The 26,017-nt window shown below is 39.0% G+C and overlaps 2 protein-coding genes across 2 annotated transcripts in view; both read right to left on the reverse strand.

Annotated features, from left to right (window-relative positions):
* Positions 1-13,307, reverse strand: part of LOC146383088 (solute carrier family 23 member 2) — a 55,910-nt gene extending 42,603 nt beyond the window's left edge. The window contains exons 1-2 of the mRNA XM_084934242.1: positions 13,013-13,307; positions 1,350-1,502 (exon numbers count right to left, since the gene is read on the reverse strand). Coding sequence (XP_084790368.1) covers positions 1,350-1,502; positions 13,013-13,084 — 225 coding nt within the window. The 5' untranslated portion in view covers positions 13,085-13,307. The remainder of the gene's footprint in view (positions 1-1,349; positions 1,503-13,012) is intronic.
* A 5,770-nt stretch (positions 13,308-19,077) lies between these two features.
* Positions 19,078-21,468, reverse strand: LOC146383089 (uncharacterized). The gene is made up of 5 exons (XM_084934243.1): positions 21,364-21,468; positions 20,446-21,220; positions 19,863-20,037; positions 19,568-19,733; positions 19,078-19,415 (listed from the first exon to the last, which is right to left on the reverse strand). The coding sequence occupies exons 2-4, from the start codon at positions 21,050-21,052 to the stop codon at positions 19,568-19,570; spliced, it is 948 nt and encodes a 315-aa protein (XP_084790369.1). The 5' UTR covers positions 21,053-21,220; positions 21,364-21,468; the 3' UTR covers positions 19,078-19,415.
* Between the last annotated feature and the right edge of the window lie 4,549 nt (positions 21,469-26,017).

Below are 26,017 nucleotides of genomic sequence, written 5' to 3' on the forward strand. Positions count from 1 at the left end.
AGTTAAAAGACACAATAGAACCTTCAGCATCACTTATTAAAAGATTTGAGTGAGTGGTCATATATACATATATGCTAAAATGCTAACAGATTATTTTCAAATAAATACAAATCAATAATATGCTACAGGAGAAAATAAAGTCACCAATATTTTGGTCATTTCAACATGCCAGCCTTGGAGCTTAAATTTAATATATTTTTACAGCATGATCATATTTTCCTTGTCGCTGGTTCAACCAAGGTCACTCAGCCTGAAAGAAAACTGGTATTATTATAACCTTGAAAATATCTAAACTACTAACTTATGACCACACTTTGGATTTTAACCATATTGCAGGTCTTGTAAATAATGTTATTGAATGACTGAAATGCTGTTGCTAATCAGCCATGAAATTAACTCTTGACATTCTAGTCTTTGCTGCATGTCTTACCCACACCCTTGTATGTTATTAATAAAATAAAGTCCCATTTCCAAAAACATTTTGACACGACTTAAAATAGTTTAACTAAAAGTGTAAAGCAAATTACATGTCATATTTAGCTTTCCCTCCGTTTTTACTCAAAATGCCCCTTACTCATTTCTGCTCATGTCTAGAACCGTCTCACACATACAAGCACTCACATGTTAGCGACTTTACACTAAAGTTGCTAACGAGTCACTAAAGAATCAGGGTTAGGGTTACTGACAGACCTTATTGTGAGTAAATACATACTGTTGCCAACATACATTAATTATCACCCCTTTTTAAAGTGAGACATTTTCTTTAACTACATTAATGTCATTTTTTGAATTTTGAATTATTGTTTATTTTTTAGTTTGCAAATGGTGCAACAACAAAAAAGACATTACCATCAACTTGTCAGGATTATGGAAATCTTCTAGTTATAATTTCAACTACATTTACCTCAGCTTTAGTTACACTTCTCTTTCTCTGTATTAAAAAGCTGGAAAACACTGACAAACCCACTTTCCTAACTGTCCAGCACTAAACTGCAGATAAAGGAAGCTGATGGTGCAATATCTATCATTAAGTTACTGAGTTATAGAAGGTTTTTAATTGTCTCAAAAAGAAATTGAGAAGGATGTCAACAGTCACACTTTCACAGTGAATGTATTGGAAAGCAACTTGGGGTTTACTATATTGCCCAAGGATACCTTGGCACGCAGACTTGAGCAGGCTGGCTTGCCCTACCAACCTTTCAATCAGTAGATGACCGGCTCTACCTCCAGAGCTAGCCAATCAAAGATGTTCAATAAATGAAAGCAGAATGTTTTCCTGCAGTAGTAGCAAGGTTAGATACAGTTTTCTGCTGTGACACTGGGCTAAACAAGTCAGCAGATAAATTTACCTGGAAGCCAAGCAAAATGCAGAGGTACCATGGTGGCCTGTCATTAAGGGAGTAAACTAAATCTATTTTTTTTCCTGTTGTCTCTTCTAGGGTTTCCTCTGTGTGAGACTCCCCAGGATCAGCTGTCAGCTGTGGCTGTTCGTCATCTTTGTCCTTTAAGAGAAGCACAGCAAAAGTCATTAGTCATTAATTAGTCATTAATTTAGCAATAATTAGTTTAATCCACTGCAATGCATTTTTTCCTCTGCATCATTTCAGCAACTGTTTGAAATTTTAATTACTTTAAATCCCAATTAATTGTATGCACAAGTTTGAATTTATTTAGGATTTTTTTTAATGTATGTATATATTTGAGCTTGTATGTATGTTTTTACATAAAAGGCCAATATACACTCAAATCTTTTAATAAGTGCTCCTGCAAATTGCTGTGAAAGTGTTACTTTCTCAGCTGGAGTTGTTTGTTTTTTTTTCCTTACAGATGCTGCCTCCAGTTGGAGCTTCTGGTTTTTCTGTAATACTTGTATTCCATTTCCTTAACTGCTTGCAGTAGTATTGTGCTTCCATATTCTGCCAGATGGCATTACTACATGCATGGTAGTAATGTGGCTCTGTGATCCTTTTGCTTTGCCCCTCCTTTGGCAGTTATGAATCCTGAATTTTTGTTTGTCTGTGATTTCCTGGTGAAATGCAATGCCTGTGCTTTGTGGGAAAACTGAGCTCAGGTTCACTGTCTCACTTACCTGTCTCTTTAAGTTGCTTGCCTGCTTACAAAAGACATATTCCCCTTTTACTCAACTGCCTGTCCAGTCTCCACCACTTTCTTCCTCTACTGTCCCTGGGATCCTCTGGCCTGCCAGTAATAGCTCCCCTATCTTATCTGAGTATTTATCTGTTGCTAACAACTTCTTGCAAAACACGACAGAATTATCTGGCCAAACACTGGACTCAAGAGACTCAGCTGCCATACCTATACAGCTTTATCTAAACAAGGTTTGTCTTTGGGCCAACACAAGCATGTGCAACATTTATTCATGGAGCAGCTATAGACCAAATGTGCACCGTAATTGTGACAAGTAATTCTGGCCTCAGTGGCGATCACATGACCTCTCCCACTTCAGTGCCAATTGGTGGGGTCGCTGCAGGGATTGCCATTGCAGTGCCATTCACCATAGCCATTCACCCCACTTCTTCCACAGTGATTGGTATCAATTGTGAGAGCTTAAAAAGTGTTAAAGCTTTCCCTTCCATGAAGTTTTTCTTTGTCTAAAAGAAGAGTAAGACTCTTAGGCCATTTTCTGATTGCTGGGGGTTACCAGAGGTTAAATCAAATCACCAGATTACTTCTGTTCAGTTCAGCTTTTGAGGCACCATAATCTTTTTTACAAAATTAGATCTGTGTAATGCTTATAAACATAAAAGAAAAGGATGAGTGGAAAACTACTTTTACCACTCTTTTGGGACATTTTAAATACTTGGTGATGCCATTTGGTCTTACTAATGCCCTTGCTGGTCTATGTAAAAGCAGAAAAAATGTCCAAACAATAGCATTTCTGCTCCTTCTAAAATTGCATGGACACCCTCCATGCAATTATCAGTGCTTTCTTTTTGCTATTTATTATCAGTAATTTATGAAAAACAATAGTACTCTTACTAAACTGGCCTTTAAGTGATTGGCCCCAGATGGTAAGTTAAACCCATGTGGCTTTTTCTCCCAGCGTCTGTGTGCTGCTGAAAGGAAATATGATGTCGGGAAATGTGAGCTACTGGGAGTGTAATGCTACCATTAGACAAGTGCAAATGCTGGTTGGAGGGGATTGAGCAGCTATTTATCTTCTGGAGAGACCACAAGAATCTCTCTTACTGGACATCTGGTTATGCTATGATGGAGAAAATAGTGTAGGGTCAGAACCCCTGATAGCCTGTCATGAAAATACCCCATACAACGTAATATATAAAGGTGTGGATGCAAGATAAGTGGTGAGAAAAGAAACAAAGGGATCAAAGATTTTAATAATATGACTAAAACCACAGAGAGTGTGACAAGATTGGGCGTCAGCCACAGCCACAGAGCACAGAGAGCCACTGTAAGTTTCCTTCAAATATTTATTTAGTACATTACTACTGTGATTAATGAGGAAACCAACACAGACATGAAAATCCTTCATGACTATTTTAGTTAATGGTAAAGGTGTTAGCTAACTAGCCATAAATACACTGATCAGTGTGCTGCCCTGACATTAGCTTTCGCTCTGAAATTTGACAGACATTCTGTCCATATGTCAGCAGTGTCTTTTTACTCAGTTTGCTCCACTGTTGGCAGTAAAAGAGCATTTTACTTCACCTCAGAGCCCTCATTCTGTATCACAGCATTGTGACTCGAGGGCATCAGTACATCACACGTCACTGTGGAGGCGTGTGGTTTGTGGCTCAGTTCTAGGGGAGGGATGGACCAGTGTGTTCAGTTTTGTGGTGTCGGCTGGAGAAAGAGTGTTTAAAAAGCATTATATAAACTGGATAAACTGTCTGGGTTGTTGCTATAGCGTTCCAAAAACTCCATATGGTAGAAGTGGCGGCTTAGAGCTTAGCCTTTAGGTGGTTGTTAGGAATTGCTTTCTCAACATCCAGCAAATCATCATGGACCGACTGGGACTCTTGCATGAGCATCACTGCTATTGGTTCCTGGAAGGGGAGATGGGGGTGAGAGATTAGCCATTCGCCTACACTAGGAGGCTCCACAATTGAGTAGCCTGGGGGAAGCTTAGCTGTTGAACATGCTGACACTGATGCAGCTTATGGAGGGGTTCCCAGCATAAACAGCAGAGTCAGTTTGGCTGTCATCAGCCAGCAAGTCTCAAGCTGGCCATAATGCTGCCTAAGGATCACCTTGCAGCAGGGAGCTGGCAGGGACCCACAGCTGATGGCCGATCTCAGCCCCAAGGAGGCCCTGTGGTGCATCCCCATTGCAGCCAGTGGAGTCCAACATTTAATCACACTACCACTTCTGATATCTCTCCACGGTCCTGGCATCTAGCGTCTTTGCACCTGCTATCATTAATGGAGGTCCCATTGAGTGCATTGGCATGGACCTCATTGAGCAATTTCACCAGCATCCAAGCGGATAGTGCTTTTTATTATTTCTGGTTGCAACACAATATCCCGAAGCAGTGCCACTGTGCACCATTTCGACAAAGACTCTATTTTTGACTGGTTTTGATCACAGAGTTGCAGTTGTACATAGTAAAAGAAATAACAATACAAAAATTTGCAGTTCTCGTTATATATTTGAGAAAATGTCCATCCTTGAATTTGTGAATATTTTTTCTATAAATTTAAATCACAAGTATGTGAACATTTTTTACACGCAAGCATTTCAAATTACAAGTTCATATTTTTTCTACACATTCTCTCCTTTTATTTTACAAGCTCTCAAATTTACAACATATTTACCCTCATAGTAATGCCAACAGACAGTCAGGTCAAACAAAAGGGGTGCTGAGAGTGAACGGGTCCAACCACCTATGCTGCCAAAGTTTGTTTGGGTTTAGAGAACATTAGTATGGACATATGAGACCTAAAATCCAAAATGAAAAGTGTCATTCACAAAGTCCTATAAAATAATATGAAAACCTGGAGCAGCTCAAACAAGAAATAAACCGCAGTTTAACCTCATTTAACACAAAGCTATAGCGACATTATATTGCCAGATGTATTTGCTCGTCTGGCTTCACAGCTGTATGAACTTGAGTGACGGTGTTAGGCTGTTAGGTTTGTTAGGTTTTGGAGTGTTAGGTTTAGGCTTACAGTCTCCACTCTAATCCATCACAACTATGTTCTGTTGGGTTGACGTCAGGACTCTTTGCAGGCCAGTCAAGTCTTTCCACACTACACCAAACTTGCTCATCCATATCTTTATAGACCTTGCTTTGTGCACTGGTGCAAAGTCATGTTGGAACAGGAAGGGCCATCCCCAAACTGTTCCCACAAAGTTAAGAATATGAAATTTTCCAAAATGTCTTGGTATGCTGAACCATTAAGAGTTCCTTTCATTGGAACTATGGGGCTGAACCCGGCTTTTGAGAAACAACCTAATTCTATAATTTGCCTCCACCAAACTTTATACATGGCACAGTGCAGCCAGATAAGTACAATTCTTCTGGTAACCACCAAAGCTAGACCTGTCCATTGCATTGCCAGATGGAGACGCACAATTTTTACTCCAGAGAACATGTCTCCACAGCTCTAGAGTCTAGTGCCAGTATGCTTTAAACCACTGTGTATGATGCTTTGCATTGCACTTGGTGATGTAAGGCTCAGATGGAACTGCTCTGACAAGGAAATCCATTCCATGAAATTCTCCATGCACCGTTCTTGAGCTAATCTAAAAGCTACATAAAGTTTGGAGGTCTGTAGCAAATGACTCTGAAGTGGTGACCTCTGTCCATTATGCACCTGAGCATCAGCTGACGCTGCTCTGTGATTTAATGTGGAATACCACTTTGTGGATGTTTTTCCCAATCGCTTCCACTCTGTTATAATATTACTAACAGTTGACTGTGGAATAATAGCATGAAAATTCCATGACTGGACTTGTGACACAGGACATCCTACCACAGTATCACACTGTAATTTGTTGAGCCCCTTAGAACGACCCATTCTTTCACAAACATTTCTAGAAGCAGTCTGCATGCCTAGGTACTTGATTTTGGATTAGAATTTCATTTTTTGATAACATTTCACTTGAACTCTCAAAATGAAGTCCATACAGATGTTGGAGCATGTGAAGAAGGCCACCATTAAGTGAAAAAAAACACCATCCTTGATAGCTGATACTGGGAGGTTTGAAAGCCTCACCTTTAAACCACCAGTATACCTCTTGCCATTCTGGCGAGATAGCTTAATTGTTGTCTCATCTTACCCTAAAAATCTTCTCCAGAAAGCACACACTTCAGTTGTGCTTGAAGGTATTTATACTGGAGCAGGGGCTTCATTTTTAGTCTGCATCTTTCCAGTTTAATGATGTTAAACTTTGTAGATCATAGAGCTTCACTGAGTCAAGCTCTAAGAATAACGCTGCCTCCTTAAAATTTTCAAATTGATCTGAGTATTTATTGAACCAGTGAGTTCTTTCAAAGAAATCCTTTTCATGCTTGCAAAGAGAAACTACGAATTCTATTCAATCATGATGCACTAATAAAAAGTTAACAGGCCTTAAACCTGCCAAATCAAAAGACACTTGAGAACCTTCAGCATATTTATTAAAACATCTAAGTGAGTGTATGTATATATATGAGCCTGTGTGTATGTTTTTAACCCTGTATGGTTTAAAGAAATCCAATATAAATTCGAACTTGTCCACCTAATTCTTGTTTTTTTTTAAATGCATAAAAGATGTAGAATTCAAAGAAAGCATTAAAAACCCCAAACTACCATGACATACATGCCCATAATGAGTGTACAGAAATGTCTGACCTTGTATATCATGTTATACAATCTTTCTAGCTTCCTTCTTCTTTTACCAGTCATAGTCCCTTCATTTAGAATCTCATCACTTACACCTTTGCAATTCTGGCCTTATTTCTCTCTTGCTTCCTCCTAGCATGCCTTCCCTCCTTTCTCACCTTTTGTTCTGACAACAGTAGCACAGTTTTCACCCTATTGGGCAACATTATGAGATGAAGTCATTTTGAACCTGGCCCCCGACCAAACAGGTATGGACATGTCATTCATCTCATTCATTATGTCATTCATTATCATCCAGTGATTCGGTCAATATTTTACTTCTAACACCTCTCCTTGTACAACATTCCCGCCCCGTGCGCCAAAAAAAAAGAAAAAAAAGAAAAGAGAGAAAGACAACCCAACCAAAACAACCAAGGACAAAGCAAAGACACTATTGGACACTATTGTTATGGCAGAATCTTCATGAAATCCATCCATCCATCCCTTTGTCAGTGTACTTAATCACTATGTATTAACAGGGTCTATACTATTGCAACAGCATTCTTTCTACATGTTTCACATATTAGAACCAGAAGGTTCTAAAATTCACTAAAGTCTTCATCACTAGGTCCACAGTGGGGAACACAACTGTCTTTGAAACCTGCTGTGTCTCAGAGGTTGTGCTCTGCACTCATGTCTGTGAAGGTTCTCAGTCATCCAGGTCATCGTAGTCAAAGGAGCTTGCAAAGAAAAGCATCTGGACTTCTTTAAGTTGCCTGAAGACGTTTCACCTCTCATCCGAGAAGCTTCTTCAGTTCTAAAGTCAAATGGCGGAGAGTCCCAGATTTAAACCCAGTGGGAATATCCCCCCAAAGAGGGACAAAGGACCCCCTGATGATCCTCTAATCACATGAGCCAAGGTGTGAAAACGGGTGTGGGTCCCAATCAGCCAGGGTTTCGGGTGAGCTCATTGTGAAACCTGGCCCCACCTTATCATGCGATTTCCTGAGATGAGATGGCCCAGGATGTGAGTGGGCATTAAGGCGTCTGGGGAGGGAACTCAAAACTGGATTATAGATGGCAGAGAGTTGGTGTTGTAAACCCCCGCCTCTGTTCAAAGATGGTCGCTCACAGTGGACATAGATGGCTTCTTTCACTCCTCTTTCAAACCATCTGTCCTCTCTGTCCAAATGTGAACATTGGCATCCTCGAAAGAGTGACCTTTATCCTTTAGATCCAAATGGACTGCTGAGTCTTGTCCTGTGGAGGTGGCTCTTCTATGTTGTGCCATGCGCTTGTGAAGTGGCTGTTTGGTCTCTCCAATGTAGAGGTCTGGGCATTCCTCGCTACACTGTACAGCATACACCACATTGTTAAGTCTGTGTTTTGGAGTTTTGTCTTTCGGGTGAACCAGTTTTTGTCTGAGTGTGTTGCTGGGTCTGAAATGCACTGGGATGTCATGCTTGGAGAAAACTCTCCTAAGTTTTTCTGATACACCGGCTACATAGGGGATGACAATGTTGTTGCGTCTGTCTTTCTTATCCTCCCTCGCTGGTGTCTGATCTTCTTTTCTGTGCCTCTTTGCTGACTTTATGAACGCCCAATTAGGATAACCGCATGTTTTGAGTGCTACATATGTGTGTTCCTTCTTTTTCCCTTTAGGCTTAGAGGGAACATGTTCTGCCCGGTGGTGTAGGGTCCTAATTACTCCAAGTTTGTGTTCCAGAGGGTAATGGGAGTCAAAGAGGAGGTACTGGTCCGTGTGTGTGGGCTTCCGGTAAACTTCGATGTTGAGGTTGCCATTCTCTTCAATGTGCACAGCGCAGTCCAGGAAAGGCAAACAGTTGTCCTTTGTGTCTTCCCTGGTGAACTTGATGTTTTTATCCAAGGTGTTAATGTTCGCAGTGAAAGATTCCACTTCTTGTGTCTTGATTTTGACCCAGGAGTCGTCTGCATATCTGTACCAGTGGCTGGGTACTCTTCCTTTGAAAGAGCCAAGAGCCTTCCTTTCCACTTCCTCCATGTAAAGGTTGGCTACAATAGGTGACACAGGGGAGCCCATGGCACAGCCACGTTTTTGTCTGTAGAAGCCTTCGTTGTGTTTGAAGTATGTTGTGGTAAGGCAGAGGTCTAACAGTGTACAAATCTGATCAGGTGTGAAGTTGGTCCTGTCTTCTAAGGAGCTGTCTTCTTGTAGTCGTTTTCTGACAGTCTACACTGCCTCCGTGGTGGGTATGCAAGTGAAGAGAGAGACTACATCAAAGGACACCATGGTTTCATCAGGATCCAGGGTAAGTTTCTGGACCTTGTCGGTGAAGTCAGTGGCGTTCTTGATGTGGTGTGGGGTGCTCCCCACGAGAGGAGCAAGGATGGTAGCAAGGTGTTTTGAAATGTTGTAAGTAGCTGAGTTTATGCTACTGACGTGGGACACCTTCCTTGTGGATTTTAGGAAGTCCGTAAATGCAGGGTATGGCATCCCCTGGGTAAAGGCGGTGATATGTAAGGCGGTCAATGATTTTGTCCTTTTCAAGGTCTTGAAGGCAAGCTATAACTTTCTTTTTTCTTTTTTTTTTATTTGTAGCTGCTTGTGGGGTCTCGCTTTAAGGCTTCGTAGGTATTGTTGTCACTGAGGAGAGTAGTGATCTTTGTATGGTAATCTGTAGTGTTTAGGACCACGGTGTATCTTCCCTTATCAGCTGGTAAAATAGTGATGTTGTGGTCTTTGCTCAGGGAAGCGACGGCCTTCTTTTCTTGTATTGTCAGGTTGGACGGAGGGACTTTGGCACCGGAGAGTCGCTGAGACTTTCATCCTGATTTGCTCTGCTTCTGTCTGTGATAATTTATTAATCCGTATGGCGGTTTCTGTGGCTGTGATGAGGTCCACTATGGGCAACTGTTGCAGAGAAATGGCAAAATTGAGTACTTTGGCTAATACTCTCTTTTCAGGTTCAGTGAGATTCCGGTCTGAAAAGATCTTTACCCATTTCTCCTGTCTTCAGGTGTGTTTTCTTCTCTGAGTTGTGTAGGTTCAGAATGAGGAGTGTGTGTTTTTGAAACTAAGGTGTGAAATTTCCTGTGTTGTCTTTCTTTTCCTTTAGAGCATAGGTGTCAAACTCTGGCTCCCGGGCCACATTTGGCCCGCGAAGCCATACCAAATTACTATTAGAGCTGGCCTACTGGTATTATACAGCTAATATCTATATATATATCGTTTAGTATTAAGCCTTGCTTGTTCCATATTCAGTTTTTCAGCAAAACTTGTTTGAGTCAATAAGAAAAGATTGATTCTTATATCTGGAGGAAGATTTTTTTTCAATAAATATTAATGTTAGCCCGCAACATTGTTCCAGTTTTGAATTTTGGCCCACTGTGTATTTGAGTTTGACACCCCTGCTTTAGAGTGTTGGGCCTGCTGAGCCTTGTCCACAAACTTGTAAACCTCTTCTGAGATTGGAGAGGGTAGAAGGTGTGGAGACACAGAAATTCTTTTATTGCTGCCATATAATCTGCATCATTATAACTGCATTAATAACACTTATCTCTTCAAACAAAGTTGACACCTTGTTGTGTGAATGTCACCATTCCATCAGTCTCAACCACTCAGTTGCAAACCCATCTGTACCACATTTCCTCTCCAGCAAGAAGCATCTTCAGACATTTGCTTCAGTTATTATTTGCTTCCATCTAGTGGCTCTCTTCCTGTAACCCAGCATCTACAGATAACAGAAATACATATGACTGGATGTGGGTAAGCTGTTCACTTCAGGGTCAGCTGAACAAATCTTCAGTTGTTGCTGCATTGTTTTTTATTTGTCTGGGTTTTGAGTTACTGAGTCACTTTAATGTTTAAAATGCTTTTCACTCTACAGACATCTCAATGTGAACTGCCAAAAGTCTATTTGATAATGTTTTTAGGTTTGTTTATTATGTAAGATGCTACTTAATAAAATGACTATACACTACATCCTTTCAAAACTGAGGCAAACAATATGCTACAAAACCATGTCTGGGTTTTGATACCCTCTCCAACCTCCACCCGGAGAGGGTAGAGTGCCCACTCTGGGTTAGGGATGAGTTCCAACCCAAGTAGAGGAGTTTAAGTATCTCAGGGTCTTGTTCGCGAGTGACAGGAGAAGGGAGCGGGAGATAGACAGAAGGATTGGAGAAATTGCGAATACAAGCAGCGGAAATGGGCTTCCTCCCAAGGGTAATTCAGCCATCTGGGAGGGGCTCAGAGTAGAGCCGCTGCTCCTCCACATCGGAAGGAGCCCGTTGAGGTGGTTCAGGCATCTGATAAGGATGCCTCCTGGGCTTCTCTTGAGTGAGGTGTTCTGGGCATGTCCCACCTGGAGGAGGTTCCAGGGCAGACCTATAGGACAAACTGAAGAGATCATATCTTTTATTTGGCTGGCCTGGGGACACCTTGGTGCCAAATAAGCTGGAGGAGGTGGCCGGGGAGAGGGAGGTCTGGGCTTCTCTGCTTAACTTGCTGCCCCCGCGACCTGGCCCCGGATAAGCTGAAGAAGATGGATGGATGGATGATTTTGATATACTGAGTTAGATTTTTCATTCTCCCATTAAAAGTAATCTCAACACTGTTTGATCACATTAACCAGCCAAAAAAAGGCTCATTTTAATACAGCGCCACACCACTTTTGCTCCAGAGCTCTTGGAATACATTAAAATTGGATTTAGAGGACAATAAAACAAGAAGTTAAAGAGACAAATGAACTATTCATAGATAAGCTGATTGTTTATTTAACGTTTAACCTCAACCGTCAAGCTATGTACAGGAGTTGCCTGATGGTCAGGTGATCAAGTTCTGCCAAGTGATCGTGGACTGCTGTTAGCTTCTTCAGCAATGTGCTAGTATTGTCTCAATTGACCGACTAACATTAGCTTTCCTGATTCTTCTTCACCACAGGGGCTTTCTTTACTTGCATCCTTGATCTCATACCTGAGACGAGGCTGTTGCTTTATCCTTAGCTCAGCAGATGCTCAGTTAAAATGCTGTATTCTACCAGAGTTGGCTTATCGTGTCCATGCATCTCACTATTGTTCCCATTGTGCTGGCTGTAGTCTCTGGATCTCTTGCTTTGATTGCACCAGGTGCCAGGTACTTCTCGGTCAGTGTGGATATTGGTCGTCTGTTAATTCATAACTACTCATGGGTTTGGATGCCACAGTACACTTTTGATCAATATGTCCTGGTTCCACAAGAGGACATACTGATGAAAAGTGGCCTTGTTGAGACAGGTGATGTCCGAGCTGTTATTACTTTAGTTGTGTATCTCTTGCTCTTCCAAGGTGTGTGGGGGTGTGTGCATGTGTGTGTGTGTGTTGATTTTCCTTCTCACAAAGTGACTTTGTTGCTCAAATGAAATATCACATAGGATCATAAATGTATTATAAATCCTACAGACTCAAGGGACACAATAATCTTATAGCACTTGTTTTTAGCATGTTTTTGCCAGATAACTATTGTAGAGGTTAAAATTTAAGAGAAAAATATAAGTAGACCTTTCTTCCAAAAAGGCTAAAACAAAACTTTGACAATTGTAGATGCATGTTGTGTACAATGCACTTTAATAAAACTAACTTAAAAGAGAGAAGTAAAATGAAGATGTGATTTTCCCCAAAGGAGGAGGCTTTGATATATAATACAAGGTTAGCTAAATATGATAAATAAGGCCCAGTTTTGCAGATGATGACAGATTCACGTGCTTGCCCATCTGCAGTGGAGTTTGTGTATGTTCTAATTTTCTTTCTTCAGTCAATTGCCATGGGTAGGAAGAGGAAAACATCAGCCTTAAAGTCAGCTGTGTACACTTGAACACCACATGCAGTCTAAACTTTTTTTTTCCCATTTATACACAAACAGCCATGGAGTCCGCTCCACTTACATATCCCTCCTTTTGGGCAACACATGCACCCTTTGTTGATTTCACATTCCAGAGTGGCTTACATTTAGCTCTTAGTGCTGTATTGAAAAAATATCACACTGTAGCTCTTTTTAACTTTAGTCTGCTAATATAAGCAAACATACAACATTGTCAAAATCTTAAGTAGTGACTCTGTGTTATTATATGTTTTCCATTTGTCTTTGTGACAGAGTTGGAGTCTTATGACACCAAAAAAATCAATCAAGATCGGCCGGTGCGCCGAAAGAAGAAAGAAAATCAATCTGGAAACTTTAGAGCAGATAAAGACAACACGTCACTTACCCCAAATGCAGGATTGTCTGTCCCCTGGTCATTGAGTCCAAGCTCTATTGTTTCTTCTGTCGTGAGATGCATTGTGGTAATTCAGGCAAGGTGTTGTAAACTCCGCATAAATACAAAAACACACAAGGTGGGAGTAAATCTCTAACTGAGCACAGAAATAAAAGGGACAACATTAATAACCCATTTCCCTAGTTTCACTAGGAATGCTGACTATCGCAGTCAGAAAGAGAATGGCTTAGTTATTTTGTAATCTCCTCTTTGGCTCTGAAAACTTTCTGGGCTGCTGCTGGGTGAGTGTGAGCTCTAGTTACTCTGACTTTGGGTCATGTGCCTGCTGTTGTGTGATGATGGACCTATTGAGAATAGCGAAGCAAGTTTGTCACATGCATCTTTATTTACACATGAATCATACTGTTATCAAATATTTGCAGGTGAAATATTTAATGAATTTAACAAAGTGGCAGATTTCAGCTTTTGATGTTAATCTTTGGATTGGATCCATGGATACCATGTTTCCACTTGACACATTACAATACCCGACACTAATTGCAACTGTATTAAAATAAATCACAAATCATTGTATTTTGCTTACTGCACTGAGGCAAAAACTTAATTTAAAACAACTTTTGAAACTTACTGTGACGCACAATCATATGGGGAATCTTTCCTTATAAGCAATATAAATTATTTTCTCCTAGAATTGTTTTTTTGTGGTCTATTAATTTGCAACAGCTCAGTGATAAAGAGATTGACCTCGAGTGCTATCATGAGCAAACTAGTTCAAAGACGTTACATAATTATGCATTTTACATCCAACATGGAAAAATTAAGTGCTCACACAACAATAAAGCATTTCAGAAGCTTAAATGCAGATTTCTGCATTTCTCCTATAGAAACCTTGCCTTCTTTAACTAAACACCTTATAACTAGACTTGATTCTGCATTTTGTGGTGTTCCAGTCTTTTTATGATTAAAATGCAACTCATTGTAACAGTGCTTAACAAATTTATTTGACCACCTCTCGTAAAACAAGAAAACTTAAACGTTTTAGAAATCTGTCTAAACCTTCTTTAAAACTAAAACTAATATTGTTATTTATTAGGGAAAACAATAAACTGGAAAATTAATTAATCACCCATAACATTCAACCACTAAAGTTACTTTTTTTTTGCTTTTTGTTATGCAGAAGCCAGACAACACACACCATCCAGCCATCCATCCATCTTCTTCCACTTATCGGGAGCTGGGTCACGGGGGCAGCAGCCTAAGCAGAGAAACCTAGACCTCCCTCTCCCCAGCCACCTCCTCCAGCTTGTCCAGGGTAACACCAAGGGTTTCCCAGGCCAACTAAGAGATATAATCTCACCAGCGTGTCCTGGCTCTACCCTGGGGCCTCATCCCGGTGGGACATACTCGGAACAGAGGCATCCTTGTCAGATGCACGAACCTCCTCAATTGGCTTCTTTCGATGTGGCAGAGCCGCTCTAGAGTACTTTGAGCTCTACTCTGGCAGACTCCCTAATGGAGAGGCCAGCCACCCTTTGGAGAAAGCTAATTCCTGCTGCTTGTATCCATGTCACTACCCAAGGCTTGTGACCATAGATGAGCTTGGGGATGTAAATTGACTGGGAGAGGAGCTTTGCCTTTATGCTCAGCTCTCTCTTCACCACGATGGACTGGTACTATGTCCGTATCACTGCAGCCACAGCACCAGCTCTCGTCTCCCCTTACTCATGAACAAGACACCAAGATACTTAAACTCCTCCACTTGGGGCAGTAGCTCATCCCTGACCCAGAGTGGGCACACCACCCTTTTTTGGTGAGGATCTTGGCCTCCAACCTGGAGGTGCTGATTCTCATTCCGGCCGCATCACATTCGGCTGCGAACCGCTCCAGTACGAGCTGGAGTCCACCACCTGATGAAGCCAACAGAACCACATCATCCACGAAAAACAGAGAGGATATTCAGAGACTGGCCAAGTGGAAGCCTCCCACCACCTAGAAATGCTTTAAAATTGTGCAATAAAAATTGTCACTTATTTTGTTCACAAAAAAATTGTGAACAGAATAAGTTAGTAAATTTGGGAGACAAACATCCTCTCTAATTTTACAAAGCATATATTTACAGCTGGATCAGATGACCCTGCAATAAAAAATATGTGCAGGTTTCTAATTATATTGCCCAAGGGAAGCATTTAGAATATAAAATGCATCGATGTCACCACTGAACCCTGTGGAACCCTGTGACTAACTGTTGTGTGTGAGCAAGACTCTATTTACATGCATATACTGGAATCGATTAGATTGATATGATACAAACCATTGCAGTGCAGTTCCATTAGTACCAATGGTGTTTTAATCTCTGTAATAAAACTCTGTAGTATACTGTGGTCAGCAGTATTGAATGTTGCCTTGAGGTCTAGTAGAACAACCACAGAGATGACTCCACTGCCAGAGGCCATAAGTGATCATTCATATCCTTCACTATTGCTGTTTCTGTGCTATAATATACTATAAATCCTGATTGAATAAACCATTCATTAATGTTGCTGTAATTAATGACATCTGTGGAACTGATGTGAATTTTTTTATGGTTTTTCTAATGGTTAAGATTTTATTGTTGTTGCTAGTTAAACTTGGCTACCTAAGCTTATTCCGATAGTCTGATATGTAGGAATCGATGGTTATAAATATATATTTATAGTTTTATTTGGGGTATAGTTTTTTTACCCCATCTCTCACCCTCTGATAGCTGGGATAGGCTCTAGCTCCCCCATGACCCTGATAAGGGTAAGTGGAAGGGAATGGGGCGGTGAATGGATGTTTTTTGTTGGGTTTTTTAAAATATGTGTAAATCTAGTGTAACAGACTATGTTTTTATTCTTGTTTATTTTTAATTGACAGAATTTTTGTGCTGTTGAAATTTTAGATTATGTCATATTAATGACTGACGTTAAATAGCACTGCTGACCAAAGAGCACAAAATGACTAAGGCTTTTAGTTCTGGCATTTTAAACAGCACATCACAAGAAATTGAAAAATAAGTGTGAAACAACACTCATTTTTTAATTCATAGCTCTATTGGTTAATAAATTAATCCCTTTTTCACAGTATGCAAAACATACTATACAAACTATTTTTTCTCATTTTGGAATGTTATCACTCTATCTGCTGTATCACTTTATATTTTAGCGCATATGCCATTATCTGCCTTGAAGTTTAAGTTGTGGTCTCCAAGTTGCAGCTATTAGAAGTCTGCTTGACAAGAAAAAGTGCAACTGTTTTTATGAAAGGATTTGGTTTAATGTTCTTCTCAGTGTGCACTGCACCATGTTGAGTTGACTGAAAGGAGGTAAAACAGCTTGGGATTGCTGACTTTAACACTTATTTATGGCTTTCTTTATGTAACTACAAAACATACTCAAACAGAGAGACAAAGAGACTCCTTGGTCATGGTTTCTATTTTGCCTAGGTGTTTAAAACTGAATAATGCTTGAATTGTATTCATGTCTGGAGAAATAAGAAGTAACAGTCAGCAGGACAGTTTTAAGGTACTCATTTATTTTCCCTTTGATGCTGGTTTTAGTGCATCTTACTTCTTTGGTATCTCAGCTCACACTTAACAGTGTTGCAAAAAATGTAATAAGCCAAAAGAGCACAACTATCTAATGCTGAAGAAAGTTTAAGGTTGTTTGGAATTGTTTTGATTTTCATAATTTGAATAAAGGATTTTTCATATAGTGTACACACTTGCAGGTTTTATATAAAAATATACTATTAAAATATTTTATATATTGCAGGTAAACATATAGTATAGTTAAAAACATTCTAATGTGAGGACAGTTCTGGCAGACAGCGACGAATGAATGAAACGTGAAAAGAATGGATCAGAGCTTTACTTCAAGGTTTTGATTAACCATGGATCCTTGTGATCCTTGTGCATTCACACAGTAGCTCCATATCCAAGTGAAAACAAGTTACAAGCATGTGCTCCTTACATAGCTAAGGTCAACTCATATAATTTATTAGTGAATATAGTTTTTAAATCCTTGGTGAAAAATCACAGGAAGAAAAGGTGGATAATCTACCAACAAAGCATCCATCAAGAATCACTGTCAGTTAATTTAAGGTAACATAAGGTTACCTTAAATTATAATTTCATTTCTATTATTATTATTTTTCAGTCATCTATTTTCTACATTTACATTTATAGCTGTATAGCTTTATAGCTGGTATTTTTAGATTTGTTTTTATTGATATTTTTTTTGCAAATGCTGCTGCTAGGGAGTTGCTTCTAATTTCGTTGAACATCTGATGTTTAGTGGTTAGCACTGTTCCCTCAAAGCAAGAAGGTCCTGACCAGGGCATGCTCCAGCTTCCTCTTACAGTCTAAACACATGCAGTTAGTAGGTTTAGGTTAATTGGCTAATGATCTAAAATGCTTGTAGATGTGATGTGCTGTTTGTCTCTCTGTGTTACCTGTTCATATCCAGTGTCCCTGAACAAGATAAGCAGTGAAAATCGATGGGTCGACAGTTAAGTTGTTAAGTTGTAGGAAGAAAATTGCCAAGAGCAAACATGGGAACCAGAGTGAAGTTTTAAATTGTTAGTGAAAAAAAAAATAAAGATATGAAAAAAATGGAAGAAAGAATTTTAAAGAAATGACTCAAACAATTAAAATAGTTTTGCTTTCTGTGGCTGTATTTTGACTAAAGATTAACCTACAGATCAGTTTAGCAGAGTAATAAAGCAAAGCTTTATTAAATTATTTATTAATATTATCTACGCTGGGGAGCTGCTAAGATGCTGCTAAAGAACATATGTCAAATTAATAAAGCCAAAAGTCAGAGTATGAATTTGTAGTGTATGGATCGTTAGCCAAATTGGTATTATAGGGTGCAGTGGTAGTGCAAGAAATACAGAAACTGAATTGTTAAATATTAAGAACAACCATAAAGCACCAGATTTGGTCCGGGAACATCACAGGCACAGGGATTACAGCGATTACATTCAGATTTTCACAGATGGGTCTAAGGAGCCACAGACAGCAACAACTGTTATTTCCACATAAGATCATCACTGGGAGAAGAACATCTAATTCAAGTGTATATGTAGAGGATTTGTGTGCAGTGGCTTGAAGGTGTGAGGAATAGTAAGAAGCTAAAATGTAGTGATTCACTCACTGTCAGCATTATTGTCTATTGATACAGGGACAGCAAGCAAGCACCTAGAGATGGTTTACGAATTTTTATCAGATAATTCACGTTTAACTGAACAGGCAAAAAATATCTCATTAATGCGTGTAGAGAAGCAGGGGCTCTAAGAGGAAGGAGCATGTGATCATCAGCAGACTTCAAGCTAGATGCAGTAATTTAAATGGCACGTAAATTGCGTAAGAATGCAACTTAATACTGTAATCAGTGTTAAGAAAGATAAATAGTACAACACGTTTTGATTTCATGCAGGGAAATCGGTGAAGCGAGAAGAGAGCCAAGTAGAGACATGCAAAATTTAGGGCTAGGGGAGGTCAGTTTAAAAAAAATATGATCATGTCTGGAGACTCAGCAGAGAGGACAAGAATTTTATTTACTGTCTTGAAAGCGACCAGAGTTGAATATGTCACTAACAGGATGGTTGATAAAATAGAAATAGATGTACACTGTTAGACATTTTATTGTATTTTTACATTAACTTACTGGCAACACTATTGCCAGTAAGTTACTGTAATTACTGATCTACAGTATCTTTACTGTTGTGATGTTTTACAGTTCAACCACTTTACTGTAAACATATATTACAGTATAACAGCTTTACTGTAAATGTTGTTTGTGGTAATGCAGCTTTACTGTAAACGTGGTTTACAGTTAGAAAGACTTACCGTGATTAAGTTTTATAGTATCACTGTACTGCAATTGTGGTTTATGGTATAACACTGTAATTGTGTACAGTATAATTTGTTTAGACTGTAATTGTGTTTTACAGCATATAAAATAATATTAACATTCATATTCAATATAAGAACATTTACAAAAAACAATATAATTCAATAAAGTAGTCTCAGAATAGTGAATTAAACCAACATTTATTGTTGATAATTTTTTTTTAACAAGAAAAACATTTTTCAACTGAATAAAAACAATGTCAAAATAAATAGAAGCGTACATGAAAACTACACAGTCCTTCACCTTTCTGTGTCTGATTTTTTTAAGGAAAACAGTTTTTCATTCCACTAAAAACAGGACAAACCCACCAGCATGAACATTAGATAAGCTATTACAATTGTAAAACAAAAATTATTTACAAAATGTAATAATTATCAGTGGGTCCCAGGAAATAGAATGTGACATGGGATTTAGATTTCCGTTACCAGGATGGTCGGGTTCAGCGTAGTCTTTATCACCACCTGTCAAAGACACATCATCAATATTCATGTTTGCTCAGGTTATTCACTTGTTCACATCTGTCTGAGATCATTCATACTGTTGTATGGATGTGTGTACAGTATGTATATAATTATCAGCTATGTAAAAGATATTATCATCTCTGTATTCTTACCTAGTTGGAAGTCCTCCATTCAAACTCAGAGAGCCGCTGGAGGAAGGTGGTGATCCGAGGGCTGATGCTTGTAACCTTCCTCTTTACGACACGACCTGTCTTGCGGCTTGTACCAAGTTTTGCAGGGCATTTTGTTCCCATGTCTGGATTGATCCTCACAAAGAACCTTTTAACGGAAAAAAGGCTGCTTTAATTTCAAAATTAAAACATACATTACAGCAATCACCTATATGTTTCTGCAACTGTAGTCAAGCTATCACATATATTTCATTCTTAAATGGTGTAAAGTATTTACCTCTGTATCATCTCCAGTGTGATGGACGCTGACTCCTGATACTCAAGGTTGAAAACGTAGTATGACGCAAAGAAGACAGCAAGGGTGCTGGCAAAGTCATGCATCTGCTCAGGCTCATAAAATACCTTGCCCTCCAAACTGATCATCCAGCGGCTTGCAGACATGAAATTATTCCCTAAAAACAGACAAGAGTCCAATAAGACAATGTGCTCACCCTTACAAATAAGGTTTCCACATGAATGCTGGATAGCAGGCCTCACACTGTACAAAAATAGAATCCACACGGTTTGCTGCTATTTCTCTTATTATTTATTATGTAATGAAAATTATGATCAATTACAGGAAAAAACTGCCTAATGTTTTGGCATTTTGGCCTGTGCTGAAATGTTAGGCTGTTTTTTCCTGTTGGTCATTGTGTATAATAAATAATAAGAGAAACAGCAGCAAACTGTGTGTATTCTATTTTTATACAATATAAAACAGACAAACCCCTGTTACGTAAGTTGTTGTGGGTACAAATACCACAATAATTACATAGATTTTTTACAAAAATATTACAAGAGGATTGAAACTATTTACTTACCAAGCGCTATTACCCTTGGTGTGATGGGTAAGGTCATCTCTCTCTCAACAGACATCTTGGTGGAAAAAGCCATTAAAACACAAAAGGAACTGATTTGAATGATGATACCCAAAATCATTGAAATATTTTTCCTTTGTTTATGTTGACAGTATTGAGAGTGCATGTGTAAAATTTTAAATATAATTACGTCAGCCAAGATGAAGATTGAGTCCTCTTTTTCTTGGAAGTACTTCATCAGAAGAAGGATGGCTGCTGTGGCGATCTGGTTGTGGTTCAGCTTTGCACTGTCGCACTCACGTAGCAGATGTTCAATCTCCTTGTTCCACTGAAGTCTCTGGCTTTGAAAGAAGTTCAAAATTCTCCTTCCTTTCGTAAGAAGGGCTTCACTGAGACGTGTCTCTACCTCAATATCTGTGAGTGTGTGGAAGTGAGTGCAGAGGCCTCTTTTAGTAAAAAGAAATGGCCAATGCTCTTGAACCTCACATAAGGTGGGGGCAGGCCAAGAATTAAGCATGTGCCTCTGGTAAATATAAGTCAAAGACATATAAGTATTTACATCTGTTGTTTCAATTGCTTGAGGACCTGCTGATCTGAAGACAGTTGACATAGTCTGTCTTTTTGTCTCCAAAGTTTCAGTCGTTTCTCCTTCTGGTAGGGTTGTGGGTTGCCAGTTGATGCAACCATAGCTATCAAGTTCAGATCTCCCCCTTTTGATGGCAACATCACCCTCATTGTTTTCCCTGGTAGACCTTTTTCTTGGCTTTTTAAATGGAACCTATGAAACAATAAACCACAGTTGAGATTAGAGCAGGCTAACCTGCATGAGAAACTTCAAAACTGGGTTAGATTGTTTTAGCAGTCTTTAAATTTCCAAAAAAATGTTGTCTACCTTTATTCTCACTAAATATGTCTTTTTACCTGCTGTTTTGTCTTGTCTCTCAAAGAACTCAGGCTACATCACACTGTCAGCGTGGCCAGCAAGGGCAGGAGGACAGCAATTCACCACACTGGGCGGGAAAAGACAGAGAGACAATTGTTAATTTAATGTTGCATTTATTTAACCCTTGAAAAATATATTTACATAAGTAAATAAAAGAAAAAAAACACACAACCCATCTTTTCCAGAATAATTCAACTAATTGCTCTTTTGACCAACCTAACACAGACGTTACATGGTTTTCCTATGAAAAAGACCCTGGAAGACGTTGTATTAAAGGAAAAAAAACATGCTCTCCCCTTCCCACTTAAAAAAATAATAAATATTAAACTTAGGTTGGAGTTCCTCGCGCCACCAACCTAATGTTATATTAACTTTTTAATGTTGTGTACTGCAGCTCACACAAAATTAAATAAAGCAGGCTAACCTACATGAGCAAGCTCAAAACTGGATACGATTGTTTTAGCAGTCTCTAAATTTCCAAAAAAAAAGTTGTCTTTCTTTATTCTCATTAAATGTGTATTTTTACCTGCTGCTTTGTCTTGTCTTTCAAAGAGCTGAAGCTAAATGTCCCACTGTTAGCGTGGCCAGCTTCTCAATAGTCATAGAACAGAAGCGCAGGAGGACAATGCACCACACTCGGCGGGAAAAAGACAAAGACTGTCGTTGCGCCTGTGTTCCTCGCCCCTCCCCGTGGAAAATATATATCTAAATATATATTTAAATAAGAAAAGAAAAAAAACACACACAACCTATTTTTTCCAGAATAATTCAGCTAATGTGCTATTTCGACCAAGCTAACACCGATTTTAAGCCCCCCCCCTCCCCCACACAAAAAATATATATGCTCTTAAAAATTAATAAACGAGTATGTTAGGTAGGAGAGTTCTTTGCATTACCTTATGACGTCCCGTTTGCAGTTTCCACACAGAGGTCCAACAATAACAAGGTGCAAAATCTTTTGTCCTCTCGAGCATATCGTAAGGAAGAGTTAACAAAGTTGGCCTGTCTTTCCTCTCCTGTCAATCACTGGATCACAGGTCATGTCAGTCAGGATATGGAGTGGTGGTTGGTAGAGGTAGGTGGGTGGGCGGGGCCAGCATGCATTCAGTGTGTGTTTCACTAAGTTGGGTTGACTAGTTCCCAGAAGAGTTCTGTACATGTTGCACGTTCAGTAAATGAGCAATTCAGTTACTGCTCGACTGAGAAGCCTCCGCCAAATTATTACAATATTCTCCACTGACTGAAGTTCGCCTTTCTGCGTCTTTTTTAAATAACTTTATTCACTACTTGTCACAAGTACAAAATTACACAAAAACAGACAGCAGCAACAACCTAAGTGAAATCCAACAACAGAATAGTGGCAAGTAAAAAAATTAACAAAAGGAAGTGTGAATCTTGTTCAGGGTTAATCAGAGATAAGTGATGGAGATGCAGCAATGTGAATTCTGCTTTTTTTATTTGTAGTTAACCTTATAGTCTTTACATATGAATGGAAGTCAATTAAGAAAACACAGAATTTTGGGAGAGATTTGGAGAACCTTGCTTTATAAAATTTCCCTACAAGGAGGCCTTTCTGCATTCTTTTCCCTCTCCCCAGGAGCAGCTGTCACTTGAATTGATCTCTATGGCAACGCAGTGGCAAGCACACATTTGCAGCAGCTGTGCATGTGCATACAACTGCATGCAGCAGATTAGATGATCAGAATTCTTGAACCTTTCACACAGGCAAGTCCCCTAAAAAGTCAAAACCATAATACTTTCACTGGTATCATACTGACAAATGGCATAGGTTGGAGGAAAATCTGGAAATGGTTGGCAGTGAAAGAGTTAAAATGTAATGCACTATTGCAACCAACCACTGAAAGAGTAAAAATACACAAACAGTATGATGAACCATTCAAATCACATAATACAGTAGCACTACTGCTAATGTGTTAACGGTAGGTATAACTACTACCGCAATTTTAAAAAATACAGTAAGTAAATGTAAATAACCTTAATATACCCATAATGCAAAGCAAATTACAGTAATTAACTGTAGAAATGTTTTCAGGTAAGTTACTGGGCATTTTGTGGTATTTTACTGTGAAAAATACAGCAAAGGTTAACAGTGTAAGGGACACAAAATTTAGAAAGTAAGATTAATTAATACTCAGTAGTTTTGCCTAGGGAACCGAAAAAGAAGTTTGGAGAGGCAACTAACTAAAATTGTCAAAGATAATGGGAGAGGGTGTCTTTATACATGCTCAGTCATTCAGGTAAGGAAATCCTAAAAACTTTATTGTGTTCACTTGGATGAGTGATGAAACATTTCTCCCACTGAAAACACTATGTCCAGATGAACAGAATCAACCTTTTTGAATATTAGAGGGACTAAATTAATGTGGGGAGTGATTACAGGAATGCCAATGGGCAGCGATCTAGAGAAACCCAAACAAAACTTGCATGATAGTGAGAATTACTGACTGAAGAAATGGTCTAAAACAATTATGGGGAGAGAGCTGATAACTTATCAGTGCCTTTGGAATTCCAAAGGTACAGATTAGACAGTCAAGGGGGGGGTGCATGAACTTTCAGGTTAGACCTTCTGTGCTTCCTCCCCTCAGGTGCTACAAATGTCAGAGATATGAGCATTGCAGTGTGCAAATGGAAGCAGAGGTGCTCTAAGTGTGGGGGTGAGCACAGATATGGAGACTGTGATAATGCAAAAGATAACTGTGGTAGGCAGCACAGGGTGACCTATGGGGGATGTGAGGTTAGGAGAAAAGATATGGAAATAGAAATAGAAGTTAAAGAAGTTCACAGTATAAGTTGCATAGAAGCTGTAAAAAATAAACGAAAAAAGGTTTGTCAAATAGACATATGACTGACAGGAAAGTCATTGTACACTTACATTGCAGAAGATGATTTTGTTGATTGCTTATCTGATAAATTGCATGGACCAACTGAAACACCAAACAGCAAGACAGAAACAGAACAACAGAAAAAAATGTGAATGGATTAGATTAATTTTTTGCATAAAAGACACGCTCTGGGAGTTAATAAGTGAACCAAGGCAGATAAGAAGGCAGGAGGACCAGAAGAGAAGACAATATGATTATTTTAGAGTGGGACACTAAAGGTTTGGAGAAAATTGGAGAATAGTTTAAAGTACATCTGTACAGAGGAAACCTGGTTAAAACGACAAAGGAGAAGATAATGAAGTAGGATGTATAAACTTTGTAAAATGGGGAATTCAGTATAGAGTCTTTGGAAAAGGAACACATAATATACAATAACTAAAATAAAATACATAGAATAGCCACTAACTAAATGCTAACATACAACAACTAACAGTAATAGCTAACACCAAGTTAGCTGTCAAATATTAGGCTAAGAAAGCGTTTGATCCAAAATATTAGTATCATGAAAATGAAACTGGATCTTATTGCTTTGCTGTGAAAGAATTGAGTCAGTCCATGTGTATTTTTTATAAGACAGACCAGGGGCGATTTTAGCCCATTTTTCAAAATGAATCAAAGCAACCCCAAAGATTTCTTACTTTTTTTTTTTTTTTACAATATTTGCTGTGTGTGTGTCACACTACTAAAAATATAAAAAGCATACAGAACTTGGTTGAGACGTAACATTTTAACAACAAAAGTATAGATACCCCCCCCTCCCAAAATGGTTTGTTCCAGCTCGTCTTTCCCCTACTCTGGCTCTAGCACCCTTTCTGCCAGCGCGATGGTGGCTGAGACGCAGCAGAGCGGAGGTGTGAGTGCCTGGCTTAAAACAGGACATATTAGCTGCATTTAACCTTCAGTTACTCTTTATATAGTTAGGTAGGAGTCAGGCCATGTTTCTTTTTAGCTGAAAAACATTACACCCAGTTAACCTGCAGTGTTGAAAACGTGTTTTCCGACGATGTTTGCTAACCTACAATCCATCCTGCTCTGTAGTAAAATCAGTGACATTTGACCGCCCTGTTGCTCCCATTGAAATGTATACAGCCTATTTAAAATCTAAAACTTATAATTGTCCGTAGCCTACTGTTGTTACCACTGTCCTGTTTGAAATGGATACTAACTAGCTAACTGACTGAATGCCCATTAACCTTATAATTCCTGTTGTGTGTGTGTGTACAGAGAGACAGCCAGGTTCATAATGGATATAAGGAAGTTTTTTCAAAAAAAGGAGCCACATTCAGGTAAAAGTGTAAAATCAAATGATCCATTAATCAAGAATAATGTTGGATCAGTGTTTCAATATTTATATCTTTTATTAGATGTTCATGTGGTTTGGTTATTTGCCTTTTGGTTGAAAGTACACTGAAAGAGGACTTTTTGTTAGTGATCTTAATAGAATTTTTTTTCATATTAATTTAATTTTTTCATCTAATTGAATACAATTTATTTGTGTATGATTGTCAGTCCAAAGAGGGAGAGAGGAAAGAGGGGAACGTGAGGAGAAAGTACAAGGTCAGGAAGAACCAGGTAAGAAAACAGACAGGGAACAGTGACAGCCAAAACAGAAACTGTTAAACTGACAAAGAGAAAAAAATCTGATTTTACTCACACAATCTGGAAGTTGTGTTCTCCCTGTATTAAACAGTGAATGAGGCTGATAACAGATTGTTATGTATTTCCTGAC

The sequence above is a fragment of the Perissodus microlepis genome, chromosome 7 (assembly GCF_051167445.1).
Source record: "Perissodus microlepis isolate ML-2025 ecotype Zambia chromosome 7, ASM5116744v1, whole genome shotgun sequence".
Taxonomy (NCBI): domain Eukaryota; kingdom Metazoa; phylum Chordata; class Actinopteri; order Cichliformes; family Cichlidae; genus Perissodus; species Perissodus microlepis.